This window comes from Saimiri boliviensis, chromosome 8 (assembly GCF_048565385.1).
Source record: "Saimiri boliviensis isolate mSaiBol1 chromosome 8, mSaiBol1.pri, whole genome shotgun sequence".
Classification (NCBI taxonomy): Eukaryota; Metazoa; Chordata; class Mammalia; order Primates; family Cebidae; genus Saimiri; species Saimiri boliviensis.
In genome coordinates this window covers 27,854,282-27,881,177 of record NC_133456.1, presented here as the reverse complement: position 1 = coordinate 27,881,177, position 26,896 = coordinate 27,854,282, and the positions used below count along the sequence as shown (strand labels likewise).

At 41.7% G+C, this 26,896-nt stretch overlaps 1 protein-coding gene across 26 annotated transcripts in view; it reads left to right on the top strand.

The window, feature by feature from the left end:
* Nucleotides 1-26,896, top strand: part of KALRN (kalirin RhoGEF kinase) — a 711,287-nt gene that overhangs the window by 54,820 nt on the left and 629,571 nt on the right. For 5 of the 26 annotated variants that reach the window (XM_074404221.1, XM_074404226.1, XM_074404225.1 and 2 more), the window contains exon 1: nt 1,378-8,946. The exons of 18 other annotated variants lie outside the window; for them this stretch is intronic. In XM_074404221.1, the coding sequence (XP_074260322.1) occupies nt 8,880-8,946 (67 nt within the window). In that variant the 5' untranslated portion in view covers nt 1,378-8,879. Of the gene's footprint in view, nt 1-1,375; nt 8,947-26,896 lie in introns of those variants that run through there. 3 more of the 26 variants (XM_074404216.1, XM_074404214.1, XM_074404215.1) reach the window with 2 other exon arrangements.

The window sequence follows — 26,896 nt, the reverse complement described above, 5'->3', positions numbered from 1 at the left end:
TACTTAATGTACGTGGCAGGGTGATGAATGTAGCACACCACCATGGCACATGTATACCTATGTAACAAGCCTGCGTGTTCTGCACAGGTACCCCAGAACTTACAGCATAATAAAGAAAAAAGAAAAAAATTAAAAAAAATAAGAATTGCTGGGTTGAAGACTATATACTTTAGAAATGTTGATTGGTACTGCCAAATTGATTTATAAAATATGACATCAATTTACTATTCTATCAGGTTGGTTGTTTTTCTTGTATTTTTTGGTGGGGAGGGAACAGTCTTACAGGTCAAATGTGGCACCTGTGATTGCTTATTTATATTTCCCTGATCATTAGTAATGGTCAACATCTTTTTACTTTTTATCAATTGCTTGTATTTCCTCATCTGTGAGTTGCCTGTTCATAATCTTTACTTATTTTTATACCAGGTTGTTAACTTTTTCTTAGTGGTTTCTAGGTCTTTTTGTAAATTAGAGATATTAACCCTTTGTATAATTTATTGTTGCAAACGTGGCAAATATTTACCTCCTGGATTACCTTTTAATGTTCACATTTTTGCAATTTTATCTATTTTATTCTGTAAGGACTTAAATATACGAAAATATAATGTACTCACAGTTTCAAAAATTAGTGCAAAATAAATAGATCTTTATGTGACCCCATACCTGTCTACCAACCCACTTTTCCCATAGGTAACCATCAGTATTTGTTTCTTGGGTATCCTTCCAGTATTTCTTTCTATAAATATAAGTAAATCAGAATCCTTACTTATGTTATCCTTTTCTGATCAAAAGCAGGTGAATATTCTCCTGCTCTATGCCTTGCATTTTTAACCCAACAGTATGTCTTGAAGATCTTGTCATATTAATTCACAGAAAGCCTCATCATTCTTTTTTCATAGCTGCATAATGTTCCTTTGTGAAAGTGTACTGTCATTCAATAAGCATCGACTTTTTTTTGCTTCTGTATGCTCTAAAAGAATATTGAAACCTTTATGCCCCTTCACACATTTAAGTAGATACATAAACATTTTTACTATGAGTTTAAATGATTGCAAATAATGTATTTTCTAGCATATTATAATAGGCTTTAAACATATCTTCTTCAAAATCTTGGAGCTGCAGATTTATATGAATTGGGAAAAGCAAATCTGATTGTCAAAGCAAGTAGCCAAATCAGACATACTTACTTCCTGTCAGAGAAAGTCTAACTTATTTTTATAATTCAAGCAAGCATGCTAATTAGACACCCTCTGTGATAACCCCATCTTCAGAATTCTAAGAAGAGTAGAGAGGAAGCTGTTAATAAATAGATAAAATAGATAAAAAGCACGGTTAGTCTCAGGACCAGATGTGGTCCTGAGACTAACTGTGCTTTTTGCCTTCTAGATGAAAGAAGGCACGATCATTTTCAACATCTCCTTGGCAATTTCATCAGATAATGGGGCTTTACTTTGCTCTGCATGCACCAATGATTCCTTGTTTCATTACCTATTACACTGTAACAAAACACCTCAAATCTTAGTGACTTAGAACATCAATTTATCATTCTTATAATTATGGGGCTTACCAGGCTGTTCTTTTGCTCCATGTGGTGTCTGTTGGGGTGCTGGGATAGCTAGCAGTTCCAGGGTGGGTTTCCTGTCATGGCTGGGAGGGGGCTGGAACTAGCTGGGGGTCTCAGCCAGCATCCATAGTTCTCGTCAACATGGCCTTTTCATGTGGCTTAGCCTTCTCACAACAGAGCAGCTAGATTCCAAGAACAGTTGTATCTATTATTGACTCCATTATTTTAAAATGTCTTTTAGAGAGTTAGGTGATACAGTCCAAGGGTCAAAATTCAAAATGTGTAAGAAGATTTACAGTAAAAGGTAGTCCTTCTACTACTGTTGTTCAGCCTCCTGTTTTCCTTTGGTGATTTGTATATCCTGCAAAAAATTTAACAAATGTGCATATTAGCCAATGTACTGAGTTTTGCATCTTGCTTGGGAAAACCATCCCACCCTAAGACTATAGAAATTTTTCTTCTTGAAGTTTTATAGTTTTTTTCCCCTGTGGAAATCTTTAACTGGACTTTAGTGAGTGCATGATGTGAGGCCAGGATTGATGGACTTCTTGGGATGCCAAATCATTGCTGTTCTCTATGTGGATGGTCCATCAGGAACTTCGTAGTTTCTCTTCTCCTCAGTGCTGAGAGTCAGCCATGTTTGTCCCAAGGTACAGCCAATGCAGTTTTCATAATTGAATCTCTGGTGGAACTTTCCAACCTGTGTCAGAAAGAGGAGATCAGATCAGGCGGGGCAGTTGGACATTTTTATTTCCCTAGTGAGGGAAGGAGAGTGTCACAGGAATTAGAGGAAACATAAGATCTAAGAACCTTCCCCTCCTGAAGGACAGGTAGAGAAGCGTGGGGAAACTGAGAGCGGTGACTTGATTCTAACTCAGGTCCCATGAATTGAGAATTTCAACCTGATCTGAGCTTGTTTTTGTTGCAGGAGAATACGCTAACCTTTTTTAAGTATCCGCTATGTATTAAGTGTAGTGCTTTGCATTTTATATGCTGTTTTGTTTTTTCCTTATGAAAAGTTCGAGTTTGATGGGATTAGTCTTACCTTCATGTAAAAGATGAAGAACTGAGATGTGGGAAGTTAAGTGATTTGCCCCAAGTTATTCAGTGAGCTAGAAAAAGAGTTAGAATTTGCATCAGGATGGTTTGATTCCAAAGCCTCAGCCCTTTCCCAATACCCCAAAGACTTGTAAATTAATGGTATAAAAGGTATAAAGAGGTTTATAGAATTTATGAGGCTCAATTATTTTTAAGAACCATAAGCAGAGCTCATTTGTTGAAAAGTAAAGTGATGTTTGCATATAGTTTTTTTTTTTTTTCTTTTTGAAAATAAGAGCCAAGGAAGAGAGAATTCAAATTGGCTAGTATGCAGGTAATTTCATTATCCAGCTCGATGTGTATGTATGTGGGAAGCCAGGGCATTCAGGCAAGTCAAGTATTCTGATTTAACAGTGAGTGGCCCTGTGGAACACACACAAATTATATATGCAAGGAACTGTAGAAGAAAAGGGACTAAGGAGGAAAAAAAGTTGAGCTCTAGATAGACGCTAACCAAAATTTAGCATTTATTTGACAATACAGTGGGTTCCTTTTGATCCGGTTGAACTTCACATTCATATTATCAATTCCAGTTCTCATGGTGTGGTGCCTGATTTTACTGGGCAGACCTGCTGAGGGGGGCTATCTGGAAAAATTCCTGGAGGGGATGGAGAAGGGCGTGGGATGGAGAGAACAGGTAGAGGTTCACAGGAGGGCTCTGCCTGGGCTGAGGAGTGAGGCTTCAGCTGTGGTGACTGGCAGCTTAGCTTCCTGACTCTCTGATGGTGAGCTCAGGGACTGAGAGATGTGAGGAGCATTCAAGAGAAGTCATACCTCCTGAGGGGTGAACAGCCTCCTGTCAGTGATGAAGTGACATCACCTCCTTTGATAGGCAGCTAAACGGTTCTTGGTGGAAGTGAGATGGAGGAACTGTGTGACTGGCTGTGAGGGAAACAGAGAAGGTATTAATGAACTCTGGATTGCAGAGGCCTCATGGGTCATTTCTGAGATGGTGTCTCCAAATATTTACCAGCTGGTTTTTTTTTTTTCCCCCCCAAGAACTCCTTTGCAATGTAGATGCCTTGGGGAAGGCAGCCAACAGGTGTTCTTGCTGAGTAGGAAATGGGAAGTCAGGGCAGTGAGGGAGGGAGGGTGAAAGGATCACCAACTCTTGTGATTCACTTCAACAGGATGGCCTTACAGGGACATGCCTGTGAAGACCTAGGGAAGGAAGTCATGGACTCTGCTCCTTGACTCCAGATATCCACCCTCACCCCTGCTTACCTAAGGCCTGAACTCCTCTATGCCTTCCTTTGACTTAGGCTTTATCTTTTGCCAAAATAGAAACATTTTCTGAGAGGCTAAATGTTAAGCTCGCATCATAAATACCTTGGATGGGATAAAGTTGTCAAGGTACTTTTCACAGGACTTACTGGAGAGGAGATGGGGCCCAGGATGGGTGACCTTTATAAGGTCATGAAAGAGGAGAGGGGTCTGGCCCTTGGGTGGGCAGTGGCAGTGGGGGGTGTTGGGGTGGCGTACTGTATTAGAGATTCAGGGTAACATGGGGTTTTATTGACTGCTGGGGGAACTAGAAGCCCTCAGAGAAGGGGTAAGGAAGGATCAGGTTTTCACCACCTAACAAGGTGGTTTAGAGCCCAGGGTAGTGAAAGGTTGTCTTCCATGAGCTGGGCATGCCTTGGCCAAGGCAGAGTTAAATATCTCAGCAGAGGTCAGAGGTGAGCAAGATGAAAGCCACACAAAAGCTGAGGCAAGGTGGAATAATTAGTTTTTGCCTTTCCCTACACCTGGCCTGATATTTGAGGTGACATTTAAAGCCATTGTACAGATGTGGAGTGGAACTGTGGCAGAATGAAGGCTTTCTGGAGCCTGGGGAGGCTTTCTCAGTCTCCTGGCTGGCAGCTTCTCACGCCTCCATGTGGAAACCTCTACTGGGCCTTGAGAGGAGAGAGCCCCCTCTGCCTTCCAGGTGAGCCTAGTCTAATGGGGAGCTCAGAATCTCCCTCCCTTTTGCACTTTAAGGGTGTTGAGGGAGGTGGGGTACACACTAGAATTCAGGATAGTGACACGAAGCTGGTGCTCAGGGTAGGAGAGGAGAGCAGAGACTGAAGTGGATGGATCACCATTGCAAAATTCTCTGGGGAGCTTGTTAAAAATGCAGGCATCTGGGAGTGAGACCTCGTTATCTGCATGGATAACCAACCCTCTAAGGTGATTCTGCCCATTAAACTTTGAGAACCTCTGAGATAGAGAATGTGTGAGGTTAGCTGGAAACGGCCTCTTGGGAGAGGTGGACTTGAATTTCAGTGTCTAGTTGATACTTTCTTGTAGATACTGTCCTTGGCTGTGGACCTAAGAAGCCCGATCACCTGGGGACACTAAGCTCTCATGGGAGAGACTGGCAGGGGTCCGACCCACCCTTGAAATGACATCCCTGGGACTATGTTGCCACGGGCTCCACTCTACCACTTGGGCGCTAATCGCCAAGGGTACAGAAGTGGTGTGGGAGATGGCTGAGGATGCTGTCTGCTGTAGTGTTTGATTCATGTTACAACTGAAGCACAGCTTGCAGGGCAAAATGGCAGCCAAGTGGAGCCCACTTCCTGGGGCAGAGTGGGGGAGATTTGTATGTCTGTGGATGGTCTTCACTTCGGTTTGCAGACACTAGCAACTATGCTACTTCTTGTGTTGCCTTTACTTGCCAGATAGGTCTATGTGTCTGAGGAGCTGGCCAGTGCTGCTGAGGGAACAGCAGTCATTGTTGTCCCAGGAGACGAGTGAAAAAAATTTTGGGATAGGGTTGGATCTCTCTTCCCTCCGTGCTGCTCGCCTTCTGCTCCATACACTTGCGCTGGCTTTATCTGATTGGGAACACAGTGTTTTTAAGTTGGGGTGGGTAAAGAGAGGGAGAAAGAACAGTGCCAAGGAAAGAAGAAGGAACATCGAAGAGAAAGGAACACATCCATGTTGTGATATCAAGTAACTGCTGAACATCCAGATGGGCATCAGCCCTCGGGAGTGGATGGGCTGTTGCTGGCCTGGTGGCATGGGCTGCTGCTGGCCTGGTAACACAGCCTGTTCCTGGAAAACATGTCTCTGTAGCCATCTGGGTGGGCTGGAGGAAACATGCCAATGGGAATAGCTGTGCTTGCTTTGACCATGATGAAAGAAGGAGCCACTGTGGAAGCATTGTATAAGACAAAACAAAAACAACAACAAAAACCTACTAATAAGGCTGTGTCCTAGCCAATATCCTTTCTAATTGCACTTCAGTTAAATGGCAATGCTGACAATCTCTTGGAACATTTTATTCTACTTCTGGAGGGGCTGCATTTCAAGTAAGACTTATGAGGCTCTGTGGGAGTTGGAGAAATGAGCAGTGGTGGACTGGGGAGCTCCAAGGAGCCCAGCTTGATGGGTTGAAGCCAATCTTGAGTAAAACTCCAGGCTGAATGGGTTCACCCTGGGGCTGACATGGTGGGTATTGCTTATGTTCTAAGGTTCACTGTTTGTGGGGGAAGTGCTCACATCCGTATTATTTTTGATAGTCTTTATTCCCTTTCCCTCTGCAAATGAGACAGTGTGGAATGTTTTGCCCTTGATTACTGGAGGGAGGGAAACGGGGCCAGCTTCTTTCTCCAGGCCCAAGAATAAGACTTGTAGCACTAGCATCATTAGGGCACTCTTTGGGACTTTCTGCCACACAGTGAGAGATGCTCTTCCCCTGCTCCTCTCTGTCTAGGTCTCCTGCTACTATGGAAGCCTCCCTTTCAGAATTCTTCCAAGTTGTGTTAGAAAAAAGCCTTTTTGGCATTCTTATTTGGAGATGCATTCTCTCTGCAGTTATAAGTCAGGGGCCAAAGAAAAAGACAAAAGACCCTTAGTTAATAAGTGGCCACATTTGAACCCTCTACCCAACCTGTGCTCATGGCATGTCAGTGCTGCCCTGGAGGGGCCTCCCTCAGGATTCCTGTTAGGAAATAGCTATATTTCCCCAGGTCCTGCCCTACTGTGAGGGCTTCCACGTCTCAGTGAAATATGTCATTTCCCAGGGAATTTCTTAGAGCCCCAGAAACTCACGGAGGAGACAGATGGGCACCCACGAGTTATGTGACCTTAAGTGTTATTTAATCTTTTGGAACATGGGTTTTCTCTTCTGTATACTGGAGAAAGTGATTCCCATCCACAGATCTTGCAGGGCACACAAGAGATGATAGTTGTGAAAGTATTTTGTGAACAAAAAAGTACTGGCCACACGTGAGCAATGGATTCTTATTATTTGTGAAGGGATAAACACCGGATTAATTCTCTCTGGAGGCAAGAGGAGGAGTTTGCATTCTTGTGTTAACTACACACTGGAGTCTTGTCCATTTAAGGTAATAAGAAAATAACACTAACAGAGCCTGAGACATAGCTTCTGTGGTGGGGCTGTCTCTACTCAGACCCAGTGCTGCGCTTTAAGAAGAAACCACAAGGCAGTTGGCAGGCAGGGGCAGGAGGTGGAGGTTGTGGCTCTGCTCGCTTTCTTCCTCTCCGTCCTAGCTCCTACCTCCTGGACGTGCCTCCTCCCCAATCTTTCTGAAGAACCCCAAGAGTTCTTCAGAAACCTGCAGCCTGTCTCATCTTGGAGGCATAAGTTCCAAGGAAGAGCTGCCACTGAGGGATACATGCCTTACCAGCTGCCTGATGGAGGCCAGGAGGCCTGAGAAACCACCTTTTCTGTTAGGAGAGTGGGGAGGCATTGCCAGTGTGGCCTAGGCTGCACAGAGCTGTGATGAATGTGCAGGTGGCTGTTGAGTAGTTTTTAGGCTTGGAGAACAAGGTTGTCCTAGACCTGGGGACTCCTTAGGTTTCATTTCTGTAAACAGCACTTCCAGTCACGTGGGTCACAGACTGGCCCACTGTAAGAGGGGCTGTGAGCAGAATAAGGACTGGACACCCTGTAATCCCCCAAAGCCCCTTAGACAATGCCCCCGGGCTGAGGTCTCTGCAGCTTACTCTTCTCCTTTCCCCAAAAACAACAGACTCAGACTCCCTTGCATGTTCATTTGTCCAGTTAGTAACCACTCGAGTAATTGCAAAGTTCAGGGTTCTTTGAGGGACACGAAGATGATTAAAAAGCAGATCCTACCTTCATGGCATTTATGGGCAAGTAAGGGAGAAGAGTTATATACAAATGAGAAGGTGCAATGAAAAAAATAAAATATAAAGGAAGGAAGATCAGAAAGTCTGCCTGGATTCTGTGGCATTTTGAGTTATTTGTTGGAAAAATCAGGAGGATTTGGCCATGATGAGGTGGGAGAGTGGGGAGAGCATACTACTGGCAGCAAGGGCAGGAGCAAAGGCCTGCCAATGGAAAACCATGGGATGTATGAACATGTGGGGGACTGAGAGTCTGGCAAGAAGGAGAGGGGTTGAGAGATAAGGGAGAACCTTCTATCTGCCACTATCTACCAGGTGCAACACCAGAAACATTATATTCTTCTTTTGCTTTGAGGCTTACAAATACTGTTCTTTCTGGTTTACTGAGGAGAAAGCGGAGGCACAGGGAACTGAATAACTTGATCCAGGCCAGGCAAGTATTAAGTGGCAACCAGGATTTGGTCCCATGATTGTGTGACTTTAGAGCCCATGCTGTCTCTACTATAACAGAGGTTCCATGAAGGGACATAGGAAAAAAGGATCTGTGGCCTTTTTCTTGTCATGTGGGTCCTACAGTCTTGGGCAAGGAGAGCCCTTGGACCCGACAGCGAAGCAGTATGGCTCCTGGGCTCCGGGACTGGCCTCAAAGTCCAAAATGGCTGAGCTTGTGGTTTCCCATCCCACATTCTATTGGAGGAGCCACTGGCCTCTGGTGTGGGAAGCATGGAAACCAGAATGGTCGGAGATACTGGAATAAAATTTAAGAGATGGACTTGCTTGTGGATTTTCATTCTTAAGACCACTGCAAACCTCACGTCTTTGCGAAAGCCCTTCCTGACTCCCTCCCACGCATCTCCGACCTCCCCTTGGGTCCAGGCAGGCTCGGTCTGCACACGGCGTTGTTCTGCACTTGTTCCTTTGTTGCTGTGAAACCGGCTCCCGGCACAGTCAGCCTCTGTGTGGGAGGACTTGTAGCTGTCTTTGCAGGCAGGCATTTGCTTAGAGCAGGCTGTGTGCTAGCCCAGCATCAAGTGATTCCGGCCTCCTGGAGTCAGCGGTGGTGGGATGAGGCTCTGCCGAGGGGACTGGCTGTGAAGGATGAGTTCAGGGTGGGATGACGGACCGCTTCTGGGACCAGTGGTATCTCTGGTATCTCCGCTTGCTCCGGCTGCTGGATCGAGGTATCCTGAGTGTGTGTATGCTTGTGTGAAAGAGAGACTGAGAGAGATGGATACACACAGAGGCGTAAAGATACCTGCAGAAAGACACTACAGAGGGGAGGGGGGCCAAGAAGAGAGAGAAGGAATGAAACAGAGGCAAGTAGCAAACCCATGGAAAGTAAAGAAAGGCTATTTTTCTGGGGACATGTATGACCCAGCTGGGAATTGGGAGCACAGGGTCGTTTGGGGGAGCATCTGTATAAGAGGATCTCATTTCTTGCTGGGTTTCTCATCAAGCTCAATACTGTAGTCAAATACAAGTTAAGGCCATTCTTGCAGGGCTCTTGATAGAACTCTCTGAGAAGCAATGCAGAAGGAGAAATGGTTCCTGCAGTCAGAAGCTGGGGGCAAACAGACTCAGTCTCAAGTATCAGCTCTGCCACTGACTTTAGTCTGATTTATGTGATTTTTCTGAGCTTGTTCACCCATCTGTGAAATGGGCATGGTAAAACCTATGTGCTAGGGTTGCTCTGGAGCTATTGTTTAATTCATACATGTAAAATATATAACATTGTGTCTGTGCACACAAAAGGTGCTTAGTAAATGCTGAGTTCCTCCCTTTGCACCTCTTAGCATTATGGAACTATTAACACCTATCCTGAGGTTACTCCCTTTGTTGATTATCTGTAGAAAGAACTGGTATAGAATTTGCAGTTAGTGGAAAGAAAATAGAAAATCAGTTTTATTCCTCAGGTTAATCTGACCTTAATACATTTTACCATCAAATATTAATGCAATTAAAGTCTCCTGATAATGTGACACAAATCCAGATGTTCTGTGAACTCTGTTTTGGTAATTGATTTTTTAAAATGTTGAATGTTATTTTTAAAAGCTTTGGCTTCTTTAAGAGATTTTGGCAAGAATGAGATCAAACTCCTGATGGGAAAGATGGCCCTGGGGAAGCCTTGTTACACAGCCCAAGGTGAATTCATCTCTATCAGGAATAGTCTTAGTGTGCCGGGAGATCAATACCAGGTGGAAGCAGAGAGCTGCACAGAGCAGGTGAACCATGGCCCTTATCAGGGGAGAAATCAAAGATGGAGGAAACCAAACCAGCACACACTAAAAGCAGTTTCTCACTAGCACGGAGAAACAGGCCAGTGGGAGCCCGGACTTGAGATGAGGGTGTTAAGAAGGGAACCAGAACTTCATACTGATGAGGATCATAGACTGGGAGAAGGGAGAAGAGACCACCAGGTGTGAATCCTCTTTATCTGTGTGACTTCAGGCAAGTTGCTTTACCTCTCTATACCTCCTTTCCTTCCTTCGTTAAAAAAAAAAAAAGGGGTGATGATCACTGGGGCCTGTTGGGGTGGGAGAGCTAGGGGAAGGATAACAGAGGGTGGAGGTATTGGGGAGGGATAACATTAGGACAAATACCTAATGTAGATGATGGGGGATGGATGCAGCAAACCACCATGGCATGTGTATACCTATGTGACAATCCTGCATGATCTTCACATGTACCCCAGAAATTAAAGTATAATAAGAAAATAAAAGGAGGTGATGATGATAACAGTAGTACCAATTCAGAGGGTTGTTGTAAGGGCTAAGTGAGAAACTATAAGTGAAATACTTATCCCAGTGTATGGCACAAACAAAGTACTCTTTAAATGGTAGATTTCATTACCAAGACAGTTAATTCTCACTCTGCAACAAACATCCTGGGAAAGACAGGAACAGGTGGTATATAATAACCAGAAACTAAGAAAAGTGCAATTAAAAATGGTTAGGGGCTTAGAGGCAATTTATACGTACATGAATTAAAACAAGATTCACACAACCATATGATGCTAATTATAAGAAGAAACTAGATGTTAATGTATAAGCTATAATACTACTAATTTATTTTTATCTTTTAGAAATGCTTGAATTCATGAATCAAAAACTTAGGTTCAAGTTCTAGCTCCATTGCCTTCTAAATGCCCTTGAATAAATGGCTAAGGGTAAGGACTTAAAAAATAAAGGGTATTGTTTTCTAGGGCTATACTTAACCAATCCTCAGTTTGTTAATTTTAAAAACTGGAGTATTAATAATAATGCCTATGTCATAGAATTTGGGGGAAATTTATGGTGTTAGTGCATATATAGCATTAGGCATTTTAGAAATTCCAGGTTAATGAATTTATGGGTTGATAGATTAACCTGTCCCCTTGGATTGAAAAAGCCAGTTGCAAGAATTATGTGGTCTTCCATGCATGTTTGATCACCACATATGGCTGTAATTTGAAAGCTTATGTGTCTTTTAATCTATAGGGTTTTCCTTAATGTGAAGTTTTAGACTAGTAGCTCTTGACTAAGTAGGGTGTCTGATTTCCAGGCGTTTGGAGATTGGATGTTGATTATGTTGCCCAGTTCTGGTTAATTGGTATTAAAGTATTAAACATGTGTGCATACCCACATCCATATTCAAAATGAATTTTCAGATATAGCAACTGTCCTCTCGTAACAATTGTTACCTAACATTGAATAGAATATGACATGCTTTACAGTGGTGTGTTAGGCTGAGCTAGCTCGTGAAAGATGCTCAATAAATATTTGTTGAAGGAATGAATGAATAAATGAATAAAAGATGAACCGGCCTTTCTGGGCAGTTAACAGAATTTCCTTAGATTTGATCTTTCTTAAGTGTAACAGAGTTAACTCCTTTGATCTGTTTTAAGATTTTATATCATTTTGCTCTTCCTTATCATTGTCGGGCCTTATGTCATCTTGAAAGTAACAGGCCTCAAAAAAGTAAGGAGGATATAGGAAATGAGAAGTGGGAACTGATGAGTTTAGCCCAGGAAACTGAAATGATCAATGAGCTGTGTGCTGGCCTGAGTCACTCACTTGGCTGTGACAGGAGGATAAGTAAATCTGTGATCTGACACACCTACGAAAAGGGAGGAAACATCATGGAGCTGAAATAAACTTTACAAAGAAATAACAGCGTAGGCTTGATGATTGCAGACTAATCTTTTGTCTCCCCTATCATTGTTCAGCTAAGGGTAAGGATTTAAAAAATAAAGGGTATTGTTTTCTAGGGGTATACTTAACTATATGCAAGAATTTATATGACAGTGTACTACCAGCTTGTTCAGACATTATTTTGATGATTTATTCTCCTTAATAACAGATGCTGTTTTTATGGTTGTTTGTTACTGGGCGTTTGTCAATTCTTCTGATTGTATTCTGTGCTTATGGACGTTGACTAAGGAGATGGTTGCTATGGTGGGGACTGTCTATCAAAATAAAAGAGCTCATAGAGATAAGAAGCATGAGTTGTATATAAAATAAGAGAAGTCATATTGCTTTTTGTTGTTGAGTTTTTGGTGTATTCATGGAGACCTGACAAGTAAGGTAGACTTTTACATTCCTTTGTTTATATGTAATATTGTTTTTGATAATGAAAGGGGAAGAATGAAAGACTGCTGCTCTTTGTTCATAGAGCATCAGGCAGTGTTTCCCAGCATGTGGGAATGTCCATCACTGGTAGTACATGAGATGATTTTAGGTGATTTACAGATGTTGCTTGAGCTTCTCTTGCTGGTCACTGCCTGGCACAGTCCAGAAGACAATCTGTTTTACCTGACATCTGTTTCTGTTGGACTGTTCACTCCTGCCCCACCCATTCACTGTGGGCCCTCCTTAATCCCACCCATTCCTCAGCTCTCTGTTCATTCCCACCTCTAGTCTCCCTCTTCCTCTTCCAGCATCCCTGCCTGGGCCTCACATTTTGCCCTGCCTTAGTTTCTTGGCCCCAGATGTCTCCAGCCTCCTTTTTTTTTTTTTAAACAAATATGTTTTATGAATAAGTTTTTACAAATAAATTTAAGTAAAAAAGAGTCAACTTAAAACAATGTCAAGGAAACAACAGTGTAGGAGGTATGTGGATATGGTTTAAATGGTGATAGAAGTACAAAAATTACTGATGTTTGTGATTTCGTCAACATCTCACGTAAGTGATATGTTGTACTTAAGTGATATGCTGAATTAGGCTGCTGATTTCTTCTTGATGCTTTTAAAAACTGACATGTAATAATTGTACATATTTATGGGTACAAGTGATATTTTGTTACATCCATACAAGTGTAATGACCAAATCAGGGTATTTGGGCTATTCATCACCTCAAACATTTATTATTTATGTTGGAAACATTTCAATTTTTCTCTTCTTGCTATTATGAACTATACAATATAATATTGTTAATTATTGTAACCCCACTGTGCTATCAAACCCTAGAACTTACTCCTTCTGTCTATGTGTACAAACTTGTATGTTTGTACCCATTCACCAACCTATCATTGTACTGTTTACACCATAAGATGAAATTTTTTAGCTTCCACATATGAGTGAGGACATGTAATATTTGTCTTTCTGTACCTGGCTTATTTCACTTAACATAATGACCTTCAGTTTCATCTATGTTGCTGCAAATGACAGGATTTCCTTCTTTTTGATGGCTGAGGAGTATTCCATTGTGCATATTTAACACATTTTCTTTATCCATTCACCCATTGATGGACACTTAGGTTGATTGCATATCTTGGCTATTGTGAATGTGCTGCAGTAAACATGAGGGTACAGGTATCCCTTAATATACTGAGGGGTCTCTTTTCGTTTGGATAAGTACCCAGTAGTGAGATTGCTGGATTGTATAAGAGTTCTATTTTTAGTTTTTATGATAAACCTCCATACTGTTTTCCATAACAACTGTACTAATTTACATTCTCACCAAGAGTGTGTAAGAGTTCCTTTTTCTCCACATCCTTGCCAGCATCTGTTATTTTTTTTTCTTTTTGATAATAGCCATTGTACTTGGGGTAAGATATAATCTCATTGTGGTTTTGATAGCATTTACCTGATGATTAATAATTTTGAGTATTTAAACAATATACCCATTGGCAGTTTGTGTGTATTCTTTTGAGAAAAGCCTATTTGGGCTGCAGGCAGTGGCTCACACCTGTAATCCCAACACTTTGGGAGGCCAAGGCAGGTGGATCACCTGAGGTCAGGAGTTCGAGACCAGCCTGGCCAATATGGTGAAACCCTATCTCTACTAAAAATACAAAAATTAGCTGGGCATGGCAGTGCACACCTGTAATCCCCGTTACTCAGGAGGCTAAGAAAGGATAATTGCTTGAATCTGGGAGGCATAGGTTTCAGTGAGCAGAGATTGTGCCACTGAACTCCAGCCTGGGTGATATAGCAAGACTCAGTCAAAAAAAAAAAAGAAAAAAAGAGAAAAAAAAGAAAAAAAGAAGTAGTCTAATCAGACCATTTACCCACTTTTTAATGGGATTATTTGTTTTGTTTTGTTGTTTTTGCTGTTTTGTTATGTGAATTCCTTGTATATTCTGTATATCAGTTTCATGTTGGATTAACAATTTGCAAATATTTTCTTCCATTCTACAGTTTGTCTCTTTACTCTGTTGATTGTTTCCTTTGCAGAAGCTTTTTAGTTTCAACAAAGGTACCAAGAACATATCTTGGGAAAAGGACATCCTTTTCAATAAATAGTGCTGGGAAAATGGGATATCTGTATTCAGAAGAATGAAATTAGAACCCTATCTCTCACCCTGTACAAAAATCAGCTCAAAATAGATGAAAGATTTAATGTGTAAGACCAGAAACTATAAAATTACTAGAAGAAAACATAGGGAAACCCTTCAGGATATTAGTCTAGGCAAATATTGTATGGCTAAGACCTGAACAGCACAAACATCAAAACCAAATAGACAAATGAGATTATCTTCTTGGTACTGTCCACATTCCTGTAGTTACCGCAAAGTGTTTTGGATTCTGGACCAGAAACCAACTGGTTCTCATCTCTTGCTGTATGTTGGAATCATCTGGGAGCTCTTAGAAAGTGTAATGCCCAGATCCTCCCTTCCAACACCCCTGCTGCCACCTCTAGCCAATTAAATTGGAATAGCAAGAAAGGGAGCTGGACACTGGCATTTTAAAGACCTCTGTAGGTGATTCTAATGGCAGCCAGAGTTCAGAACTGCTTGTTGTCATCTTTTAACATGGATGTCAGAGAGTAAAGGCAAAAGGGACTCTGTTCCAAAATAACAAAATAAATGGAAAAACAAATCACTATATGGGAGTAGCAAACATAGGAGTAAACACAGGTATCAGTAAGTACTCCCTGTGCTAGGGAACAATCTGTATAAGAACGCAATCTTTTGGATACAACTCATGCAACTTTCTATACAAACGTCAGCCATTTTCTATGACTTCCTAAATAAACTCTGACTTGCCTTCACATTCCCAGAAAAGCAATTTACCTGTGTCCCAGGAGATTATTTGGCCCCGGCTTGCTTTGGGTTTATTGCTCTCAGTTCAGGCTGCTGATGGGTTTGGAAGGATGATGGTCTGTCACTGTAGATGTCAAAAGCCTTTCCTTCCTTGGTTGTTATAACTCATAATAGGAAGGCATTAGGTGGGAATTGTCCATATTCTGCTAGAATTAGAGAAATAAACATAATTTTCTCCCTAAGGATAGATGGGAGGTAAAGAGAATAACTGTTTTCAAGCCTTCATGGTGTTGGGCTCTACTTTGGCCGGGAATCTACTTGGGTTTCTCATTAAAGTTCGCCTCTTCCTGACTGGCCACTCTCTGTTGTCTCAACTTTGAAATCTCTCAAACATTCCAATTCAAGGATTGATTTTGCTCAGCTGCAAGAAGTCAAGAGGCAACCGGACCTCATGGTCTTGGTTGTCAGGGTACCCTGATATTTGTGCTTTCCTCTTCCTTGGTCTCATCCTCACCATGCCTTCAGCCTTCTTCTGGCTCCTGGTCTTCTATTACTGACAGATGCCCTGTCTTTGACTTGCTCTGTCATTGACTTGCTTGCTGCTCAGCTATCTGCATAGCTCTGGCCCCTAACCAGGTCAGACTCACTGTCTCTGCTTAGACCAACTGCTTGTAACTGGTTCCTAGCCTGCCACGGACTCTGGATACCCATTGTGGTTTGGCTTGCCCTATTCTTGTTAACTGTTGCATATGTGTGCCCAGCTTGATGTGTGGGTTCTTTGCGCCAGCCCTTATGACTTGTTCCTTCTCTCCTGTATTCAGTGGGAAAAAGAAAAGCACACAGCATGTGTATGAAAAGCACATTGGGTGATTCTGTTGTGCGAGGGTTTTTCTAATTAGAGGAGTTTATATTGTAATCACCTTCTCATTTGAGCCGAATATTCAGGTAATACATAAAGAAGTTACTTTAAATTAGCTTTTAAAGTCATATCTGTATATACATACATATATACATGTATACACATACATATATATGTGTATATACATACATATATGTACATACATATATGTGTATATACATACATACACACACCTATTACAGTTATTTAATTGGCTTTTGGCACACGATCACTTTACTAAAGGGACCAGGCTTCTTGACTAATAAACAGTCTGAACACATATCCACTTGAAACACCATCATGGTGTTACCAGAGCCTCACCAGCAACCTTCTTGTTTTCTTGCGCTTTCTCTTGAAATGCCCAAAGCCTTCTCTTCTTATAGTTAATTCACATTTTTTTCCTTCTAAACCTCTTAGCCCTGATGTCCTCCAGAAAAAGCTCCCCTGACTATACCTGATTCCATTCAGCGACTCACGGGCACTAGGTGCATGACTAGTGTTCTGTGATTCACAGTGTGCTCCTAAGAGTAGTAATAATACATACATACCTACCTCAGGAGGTTGTTGTGAGCCTTGAAGGAGCTAGTATATGTGACCCGTGTCTGGTACCAATAAATACTCAGTAAGTATGTGCTTGTCTTTCTGAATTTCTGCAGCTTTAGAAATCTTCATTTCTTGTGGAGGATCATTTCCCTCTGTTAAGCATAGAGTTTCCCTGAGGGCAAGCCACTGTCCTCACTATCCTTTGTATTTTCACCTAGAAACCTAATTCAAAGTTACATCCTAATAGGAAAGTAATAAATAACTTTGGCTACCAGAGTATCTGAACTCTTCAGGGAACAGTTGATTATCATAGCATTGTTAAGTAGGAAAAAGAGAAATGTAATTATTTGATAATTCTAACTATCTTACCCCTTTGTTTCTCATTATGCCTCTCCTGTTTCACAGATAGAAAACAGGCTTGTAGAGAATAAGTGCTTGGTTAAAGTCAGAGAATTACTAAGGGAAAAGCCAAGATTCAGGACCCTGGACTCCTGTCTAGGATGGGTTGCCTCCTCTACCTGCTGCCGTACAGATGGGAAGAATTCCATCTGTCTCTCTGTCCAATGTGCATGTTAAACTGGCTGTCCAGCCACCTTCCCTGTCAGCAGGTAGTAGAGCATATCACTGGGATGTCTTGTCTGTGGTATGAGCTACCCGGACAAGATGTATCTAGGCCAAGTCCTGAGGGAAGGACACTGATAGCTGCTTTGTGAGATCCTGGTGTGGTGTTTCTGTTCAGTGGCGTGGAGATTACTGTGATGTGAGAACAGTAAAGCAGCACTTGCCCAGACACGATGTGTCCTCCCAGGGCCTGTTTTGTGGTGGCATACTCAGTGGTTGCAGAGAACTAAGGGGCAGTGGGACAGCTGTGTCCCTGAATATTCAGAAGGCTAGCTGGATCCCCAGTATAAGTGATGGATTTGCTCCTCACCTTGCGGACAGAGGTGGCTTGTTATCAAAATATCAAAGCAATAATATTGTTGTTGTTATTAATAGCAATAGTAATAGACTCATTCTGCTAAGGGTCCAGGGAGTGATTAGGGGTAGGAGGTAGGGATTCCTGCCTTGAGGGAGCTTAAAATTCAAACTCCTGAAAGATCATGAATCAACAGTAAGGCCAGCCGCAGTGGCTCACACCTGCAATCCCAGCACTTTGGGAGGCTGAGGTGGACAGATTGCCTGATCTCAGGAGTTGGAGACCAGCCTGGGCGACATAGTGAAACCTCGTCTCTACCAAAATACAAAAAAATTAGCCAGGTATGGCAGTGTGCGACTATAGTTCAGCTACTCGGGAGGCTGAGGCAGGAGAATTGCTTGAATCTGAGAGGTGGAGGTTGCAGTGAGCAGAGATCACACCACTGCTCTCAAGCTGTGGTGACAGAGCAAGATGCCATCTAAAAAAAAAAAAAAAAAAAAGAATCAATAGTAACATCTCTGTGTCTCTGTTGGCCCTCTTTCAAGTGATTGATTACATATAAGGGGGATCTCTTCTACCTCTAATGTAATGTTTGATGGTTCCATGTGGACAATACCTACAAAATATTTTCCTATAACACCTATAATACATCTTTGTGATGCCACAGGCACTCTTTCATGTTAAATTGCTAGATGAGTGCTGTGAATTCACAGGAGAGAAATAATTGGGTCTGAACTAAGGATGAAATGTTCATTTATTCAACAAATGTCTTCTGAGGACCTATTATGTGCTTTGCCCTACTCAAGGCTCTGGGGATACAATGCTAAAGAAGGCAGTGTTCTTGTCTTTGTGAAGTGTTATAGTTTAATCGGGGAAGTAGACAATAACAAATAACACAATAGATAATACAATGACAGAATAAAAAGGAGAGAACAGTGTTAAGCTTCAGTAGCCCTTAATTATGAGGATGGAAATCAGCAAGTACAGAATGTGCTTGGGGAATGAAGACTAAGTCAGACTGCCTGGAGCATCTGTGTGATAAGAGTTAAGGTTGAAGAGACAGATTGGGGATACCTTGTGAAGATTCTTGCTTTGGCATGTTGGGTTAAGAGCAAATGGTGCCAGAGTTGTAGCATTCAATTTAAAAAACGTACTGAACAGTACCAGTGTACCAGCCAATAGACTAAGTACTATTGAGTTCATATGGTTTAAGGAGAGACTCAGATGTGTAAAAAGCACCTTACAACAAAACTGGTGAGTGCACCTACCCAGGCCTGCATAGGATCACAGAGGACAGAACAACTAATTGCCTAGAGGGGTTGGAGAAGTAAGTCTTCTCAGAATATTTGATAATTTAGCTTGGGGTGCAGGATGGATAGGAATTTGTTTGGTGGAGAAGGTGGGGCCAAACATTCTAGTAGATAAAGCATGGGCAGAAGCACAAAGTAGGTTGAAGGGGATGATAGCTAAAGAAAAGGGGGCAGGTCAGTGGATCAGGAAGGTAAGGCACACAAGAGGAAGCAAGGATCCTGGGGAATGGAAATGTACTTTAAAGATGAATTTGAATGCATAAAGAGAACTGGAGAAAAAGAAAATGGACATGAAAGAAGCATTGGCCTATGGAGAGGAAGGAAGAGAAGGATGTACTAGATAACGTCAGAGAGTAACAGGGATTTCTTACTCTTCATATTAAAGGGTGATTGAAGCTTTCGTCATTAGGTTTGACTTGACGAGTGGCAACTGTTACACCAAAAGTGTGAAAAGAGGAGTAGGACTTGGGATGTTGGTAAAGGGATTTAGAAACTTTGAGTTTTAGATAATTACAAGATGCCTGATTCATTCATGTGTTAAAGTAGGTTTGTGTTTCTAGGGAGACGTTATGATAGGAGATGAATATTTTGAGTTATTTGCCAAGAAGTTATGGTGAAACTGATATTAGATCAAGGAAGACAGCATAGAGAAAAGTAAGAGTAGTGTAGACTGTTTTTGGAAAGTGTTGATGTTGGGAGACAGGATAAGAGTTAGGAAGAGTATTCCTTAAGGGTAGGAGGAGAGCCAGGATACAACAATTTCGTAGGAGTAGAGGAGAAGGAGAGTTAGGGAGCTCAGTGTGTAGGGAGAGGAGGCGATGTTGAGGGGTTTGGTGACAGAAGGCATTGGTGACTACTTACAGCATTGTTTCAGCACCTCAATGAGGAGAAACCAGATTGCAGTGGGAGGAGGTGGTGAAGATGAGGCAGCAGTAAGCACATACTGTTTGTTTGAGAAATATGTCAGAAAATGCAAGGTAAAAATAGAATGGTGATTGGTGGGACATTAGGGTCAAGTGATTATTTGTTAAAGGAAGAAGGCCTGAATGTGTTTGAAGCTGGGGGAAGGGACCAGCGAAATTTAAAGATGATGAACAGAAATGGATTTATTTATCCATTTAATAAATATTCATTGAGCTCTGACAGTATTACAGGGACAGTGCTATTTGCTAGGGATACAACATGAATAAGGCATGAAATCTTCATGGAGTTTACATTCTAGTGAGTAAGGCAGACAATACACAAGTCAAGCAACAGTTGAATTTGTAATAACAGCTTGTGATAAGTGCTTTAAAGTGAAGCAGTGGCCTGGAGGAGGGAGGAATGGATTGAATAAAAAGTGCAGATGGAAGTGGTAGACTGGAGGAGGGGAAACACTTCCTTTGTTGTAAGGAAGGAAGAAGGAGTGCTTCGAAAATGATTTTTGAGTAGAAAAAAATGAAAAATGAGGAAATGCAGTTCAGATGGTCTTGATATTTTTTTAAAAAAGCAGTGGATAGGTGCTTACCTGCTTCATTCAAACCTCCAGTGACCCTGTGATGTTGTGGGAGGGTGTTATTCTCATCGTACACATGAGATAACTGAGGAGACTCAGAGAGGACCCATGACTGGAAAGTATAGGAGCGAGGGGGAAGAACCTCACTTGGATTCTCTATCATCGAACTCACCTCCAAGGGCCAGCTCAGAGGGGACTGTCAGTGCAATCAGGAGATCCGTTCCTCCTCCCTTTTCCTATGCAAAGCCTTGTGTTGGATTTTGGGGAAAACTGTGGAGAGGAGATGACACCTGCACATGGCAAATAAGAAAGATGAAGTTGGGGCTGGGCGCGGTGGCTCAAGCCTGTAATCCCAGCACTTTGAGAGGCTGAGGCGGCTGGATCACGAGGTCAAGAGATCGAGACCATCCTGGTCAACATGGTGAAACCCCGTCTCTACTAAAAATACAAAAAATTAGCTGGGCACGGTGGCGTGTGCCTGTAATCCCAGCTACTCAGGAGGCTGAGGCAGGAGAATTGCCTGAACCCAGGAGGCGGAGGTTGTGGTGAGCCGAGATCGCACCATTGCACTCCAGCCTGGGTAACAAGAGCGAAACTCCGTCTCAAAAAAAAAAAAAAAAAGAAAGATGAAGTTGGAAGAGATCAGATGAGGAAACTGAGGCTCAAAGAAGTGATTTAACTCCCCAAAGTCATATAGTTAGTTCATTGGTTGAGCCTGGATGTGAAACCAGAACAAAAAACTCCCAAGTTGAGGCCTGTTTCCATTATATTCCCCTATGGTTTCAACTCAGCTCCACCCTGTTTAATGTGCTCAGTAGCCCTGATGTAGTCATTGTATGTGGACAGACTGGAGAATTCATGTGTTTGAGAGTTACCTGGTTTGGGTTCAGCTTTTAAATGTTCCAGGCAAAATTTCTAAGAAGCCCCAAAAGCAGGATTGAATTTTTTTCTCTGTCCTTCCTTGTTATCATTTTGAAAAATAAGCTGAGTGGGGTTGCAAGTGGTACCTCCTGGCTTTCCTGGCTATTGGAGAATTGTGCTCTAAAGAATCCAGAGGAGTATCTTCCTTATAAACCTAGGATAGGAGGAATAATTGGCATGGGACTTGTCTACTTTCATGCTAAGTGAAATCTGTTAGATGGGATAATGAGCTCCATATTTTATAGACTATTTTAAGCTTGTCTCAAAATAAAGTACAGGGCTAGGGGTGGAGAAAGGACGTTAAGTTTTAGAGACAAAATGCCATTGTGGCTTACTCATCAGTGTTTTCATTTTAATGATCCCAACCCCAGTATAAGTCCCTCAGTGACACTGCAATGGAAACCACATTTTTTTTTCTGTTGGAAGTTTCGGGATGAACATAGTCAAATGCTTTAAGAGATAATTAAGGCTACAATCTCCCATTCCTCTGTAATATAGACCTTTCATCCAGGGGGCTCAGCCAGAAACAATGTGATTGGAAAGCAGCTGAAATTATAGAGACTTTTTCCCCACCGGTCTCTGGCCCACCACAGCTCCTTTTCTAGGCCTTGTCCTCCCTATCCCCTTCCCCTTAACTGCTGCCTCATCCCTGGGAAGAAATAAACCGACACATAAATAAGAACTCTGGTGTTGACTCTTTCCCTGCCACAGGGAGACAATCCCAGACAAATGCTGTTGTGTCTGCAGAAGGCTGGACTGCGCTGGCAGAGGCAGCACATGTATAGCAGGAAGGGCAGCCAAGAGAGCTTGCCAACAGATGTGAGGTTCTGGGAGGCAGGAGGTGGACAAGTATCACTAGGTATGGCAGGAGGTAGGGAATGTTCTGCACGTTACATGGTAGAAAATCCAGCTTATAGGTAGGTCTTGAGGACTTAAGAGAGCAAGACAGCCCCTTCTGTGTTTAGACAGAATGGGTCTCCTTTGCTTTGGCAAGCTTTCTGAACCTGCATAGTTCAGAGTTAAGAAGCTTGGCATGATCAGTCTGATTATGTGACTTCCCCACCCCTCACCCTCTCAACCACATCTTGAATACCTGGAATATATAAGATAATGGGAGCCCATAGTACATATATGCATGGTACATATATGGCTTTTCTGTTTGGCCAATTGTAGTCCAGTCTTACCCTTGCAGGGAAGGCTCCAGTTAGCACAAGGAACAAAAGAAAGATTAGGATATTTGCCCCTTTCTACCTCGGTTCCATCCTCTGCCCTGGGGGTGGTGATTCTGGAATAGCTGAGGATAAGACCCCACTGGGCACTCTGCTTGGCTCCTTAGAGATCATATCACTGGTACATTTCTCACTACTCCAACCACCAAAAGACAGATAGTCATGTTAATAATATCTCCTTCAGGAAAATGTATTAATTAGTACTTTCTTGATTCATTTAAGTAGTGACTAGTTAAGTAAATACCTTTCTGAGTCTCAGTTTTTTTCGTTCAGAGAATTAGGATAATATCTGTGGTAGTCATTAGTACCATTTAGTAAGTACTTCTAGCTGTCTACCTTTTGGGCACACAGATTGTACTTCTCTACACCCTTGGTCATGTGGTCGTGTGACCTGCTTTGGCCAATGAAATGTGAGCAGAAGTCAGGTATTTCTTTTTCAAGCAGAAACTTTAAAATACAATATACTATTTACTTCCTTTCATTGTTTGATTATAGCTCTTTTGGGATAAATCTTTCGTCAGCCTGGGACTGTGAGTGACTATGATCACAGCTCTCTGCTGAACCAACTTGAACGTTTAGTATAAGCAAATATTAATCTTATTTTCTCTGAAGTGACTAAGGTTTCGGGGTGGTTTGTATCAAGCTTACCTAGCTCGCCTTGGCAGATATACACTACCTCATTAGGCGTTGTAAGGGATTACATAAAACGTGAGTGTACACATACTCGGCATTCAATAAATGGTGACTATTCTCACCATGAATATAATTTGGGATGCTTTTGGCTGCAGGTAATTCAGCCCATACTCAAAATGCCTAATCAATAAAGACATTTCTCCTCTTGCCTTCACTTCTCCTCCTGCTTCTCCTTCTCCTGCTTCTCTTAACAAGAAGTTCAGAATTTGGGCAATTAAATTAGAGGCTCTGCATCATCACCAACTTCTTTCTTATTTAGTCTGCTTAGGTCATTAGATTTCTTAAATCTATAAAATGTTACAGTTCATCAGCTTGGGAAGATTATCAGTTATTATCTCCATTCTTTCTCTTCTTTCCTTTTGTGATCCCAACTGATTGTATGTTGCAGTTTCTCACTGTATAGTCTATATTTCTTATTATTCTAGATATTTTTATCTCCCTGTGATGCAATCTAGATAACTCTGACGTATCCCCTAGTTTATCCTCTTTTTAGGTGTGTCTGATCTGCAATTAAATGTGTTTACTAACTTCTTAATTTCAATTATTGTATTTTTAGTGCTAAAATCCCTATTTAATTCTTTCCCAGATCACATTTCTTTTAGTTTCCAATTTTATGAGAAATACTTTCAACCTTATCTTTTGTTTCTTTGAGCATAGTAAACATATTTGTTTTATAGTTTTTGTTTGATAATTCTATTATCTAAAGTCTTTGTGGGCCTTTTCCCCCCTCTGGCTTTATTGAGATAAAATGGGCAAATCGTGTACCACATGGTGCTTTGATAGATGTATACATTGTAAAATGATTACCACAGATGCGGGTCTCTTTCTGTATTCTGCTGTTCCTGATGGCCCTTCTTCACGGTATACTTTTTCATTGTGTTTTTATCTTTGTATCTTGATCACTATTTTTTAAAAAGGTATCATGAAAATAATTTGAAGCCAAGAATGTAACATTCTTCTGCAATGATTTTTATTTTCTTTTGACAGCCATCTGGGGATACTACCTGTCCAGTTCCACCTTAGCATAATGCTTCAGATTCCTTCGACGTAGGTTGCAGGCCACTGGGTTTCAGGTTTGCATTAAGAACTAGCTTACTCTAGGCTACGTTTATCTTGAAGGTAAAGCTTCCCCTTTGAGAGGAAGCCTAGCTTAAAGTGGATGCTGTTTATCAAAGCCTTCTTCTGGGACAGGCCTGGACACTGGTTTCTGCTCCCCTACTCCTTTACGTTACCAAAAGCATAGCTTAGTTTTGCTGTTAAACTAAATAGTATTGTTTCTTGCAGATTGGCAAATGCTCTCAGGGCAAAAGCTTTTTTGTGTTTTGGGTCTCCCTCTTTGGATTTTCAACTTCTCCTAGGTTTCAGTCTAGAAATTCTTTATCTTGTTTGCTCTTTAATGCTTTTGAGAAAATAAAAACAATTATGAAAGATTGTCCTCAGTGGGAAGGTTTGTCCTAATCACCTAGCCTGCTACCACAAGAGAAGATGATCTTAGGAGCCCAATACCTTACATCTTTTCATTCTACCATCCTGATAGTCCCAAGATAGCTGCCATACCTCCATATGTTACATGCCGAACCAACATCAACTGAAAGAGCCTGTTTCATCATGCATGTATTTAAGAGCAAGTAAACCTTTACCAGATGTCCTCCAGGAGATGTTTTTTCATGTCTCAAAGGCCATTATTTTACCACCAATTCCAAAACAAGTCACTGGAAGGGGATGCAATTTCCGTGATTGGTGTAATGTAATAAACATTTACCCTGTGGGACTGGAATTGTCTTTACTTCCCCTGAAGCACATGGATGCTTGATTTCTGAGCAAAATGTGGGTCTGTAAGCAAGGAAGAAGGAGGTAAATAGCAACTGGGTGGGTAACCACCCATGTCTATCACAGTCTGTGCTCAGGATTAAAGATTAAGAAACATAGTCATGGCTCTTGTTCTATTTGGAGACCTACGTGCTCTGAATGATGTAAGAAAACATAGAGCTAAATCTAATACAGAAAGGATTCAGAAATATAGGGGGCATGTTCAATGAAAACACATTTTGTAACTTGAAAACTGTAAAAATTTGGGATAGCCTATGATCAAAATATAAATTTATTCAAAAATATGAAAAAATAAAATTGTATAGCAGAAAGAATGGGTTTATTGGAAATGTATTCCCCAAACTTAATCACTTTACAAATTACTTCTCTAAATGCATATTGTATAAAATAGGAATAGATCTGATGGACTCATGATTCCACTGGATGAGCTGAGTCCTCCAAATGCTCCTGGTAGAGGTGGGCTACAGTTAGCAGAAGAAAGAAAATATTAAGGCTTAAGAATACTGGCTGGGCAGAATGGCTCATGCCTGTAATCTCAGCACTTTGGGAGGCTGAGGCAGGTGGATCATTTGAGGTCAGGAGTTCGAGACCAGCCTGGCCAACATGGTGAAACCTTGTCTCTACTAGAAACACAAAAATCAGCCAGGTACAGTGGTGCACACCTATAGTCCCAGTGACTTGGGAGGCTGAGGCATAAGAATCGCTTGAACCTGGAAGGCAGAGATTGCAGTGAGCCTCAATCATGCCACTGCATTCTAGCCTGGGCTACAGAGTAAGGCAAACAAACAAAAAAAAAGAATCCTCCCAAACTTTTCTTGATCTAATATACCTGCCTTTGCTACATAGGAGCAGGGTACAAGAGAAGGCAAGCTATGAAGGTACAAAGACAATCTTTTGTAAGTTCTGGCTTGCTCCCAGAGTTTCAGAAACCAGATCCTCCTGTTTGGACACAAGGCCCCAGAGAGAGAGAGGAATTTATCCTGCCTGTCCCCAACTGCCGCACCATAGTGTCTGATGAGAAGAAGTCCAGTTTCTGGATACTAGCCTTTCACAGGTTTGGAGTCCATCTTTCCTCCTTCCCTTTTCCATATCCTGTTTCTGTGGCTTGATCTCATCTTAGAAGTTGCCCTTCCTAGTTTGTCATTTACCTAGTTGCTAGCTCTTGAAAGTCCCTCAAAGAAGATACCCAAAGAAAGTGTGCCAGGCAGGTTGAAAGTAGGCATGGGTTGATGTTTTTGGTCATGAGCAGCTGAGTACAGCTGGGTTTTGGGGGAGGGCGGGGACAAGTTGGGTAAAAGTGAATTGAAAGTACATCTACATGTACTTGTAGATATACTTTCATGTACTACGTAACTACGTGTCTTCTTTGATTGCCTCCATACCATTTTATTCTTCATTTCACAAGTTAAAGCTATTGATTGATGTGACGAGGATCCTTTAAAAAAAAATTAATAAGTTTGGATGTATCAGCCTAGTGACGAAGTTTATTTAGCTGATTGGCTTGCTTTTCAGGTGGTATGCTGAGTAGTTAAGTGGGAGGAGGCTTTGAAATATAAATGGGCTGGTTTAGCTTGTAACTTCACCACTTACTATTGCTTGACATTGGGCATGTCACAGCCTCTCTAGGTCTGGGTTTCTGCATCTGTAAGATGCCAGTAATATTTTATGTTTACTTCATAGTTTTATTGTAAGGAAGGATTAGGCAATGTTACATGTATTAAAGACTCAATAAATGTTAGTTATTAATTAACCTGTATTGCCTAAAATCTAACTCTTGGATGGGAAGGGGATGAGGGAGTGGTTATAAGGTGCTCTTGGGGCTGAAGGCTTGGG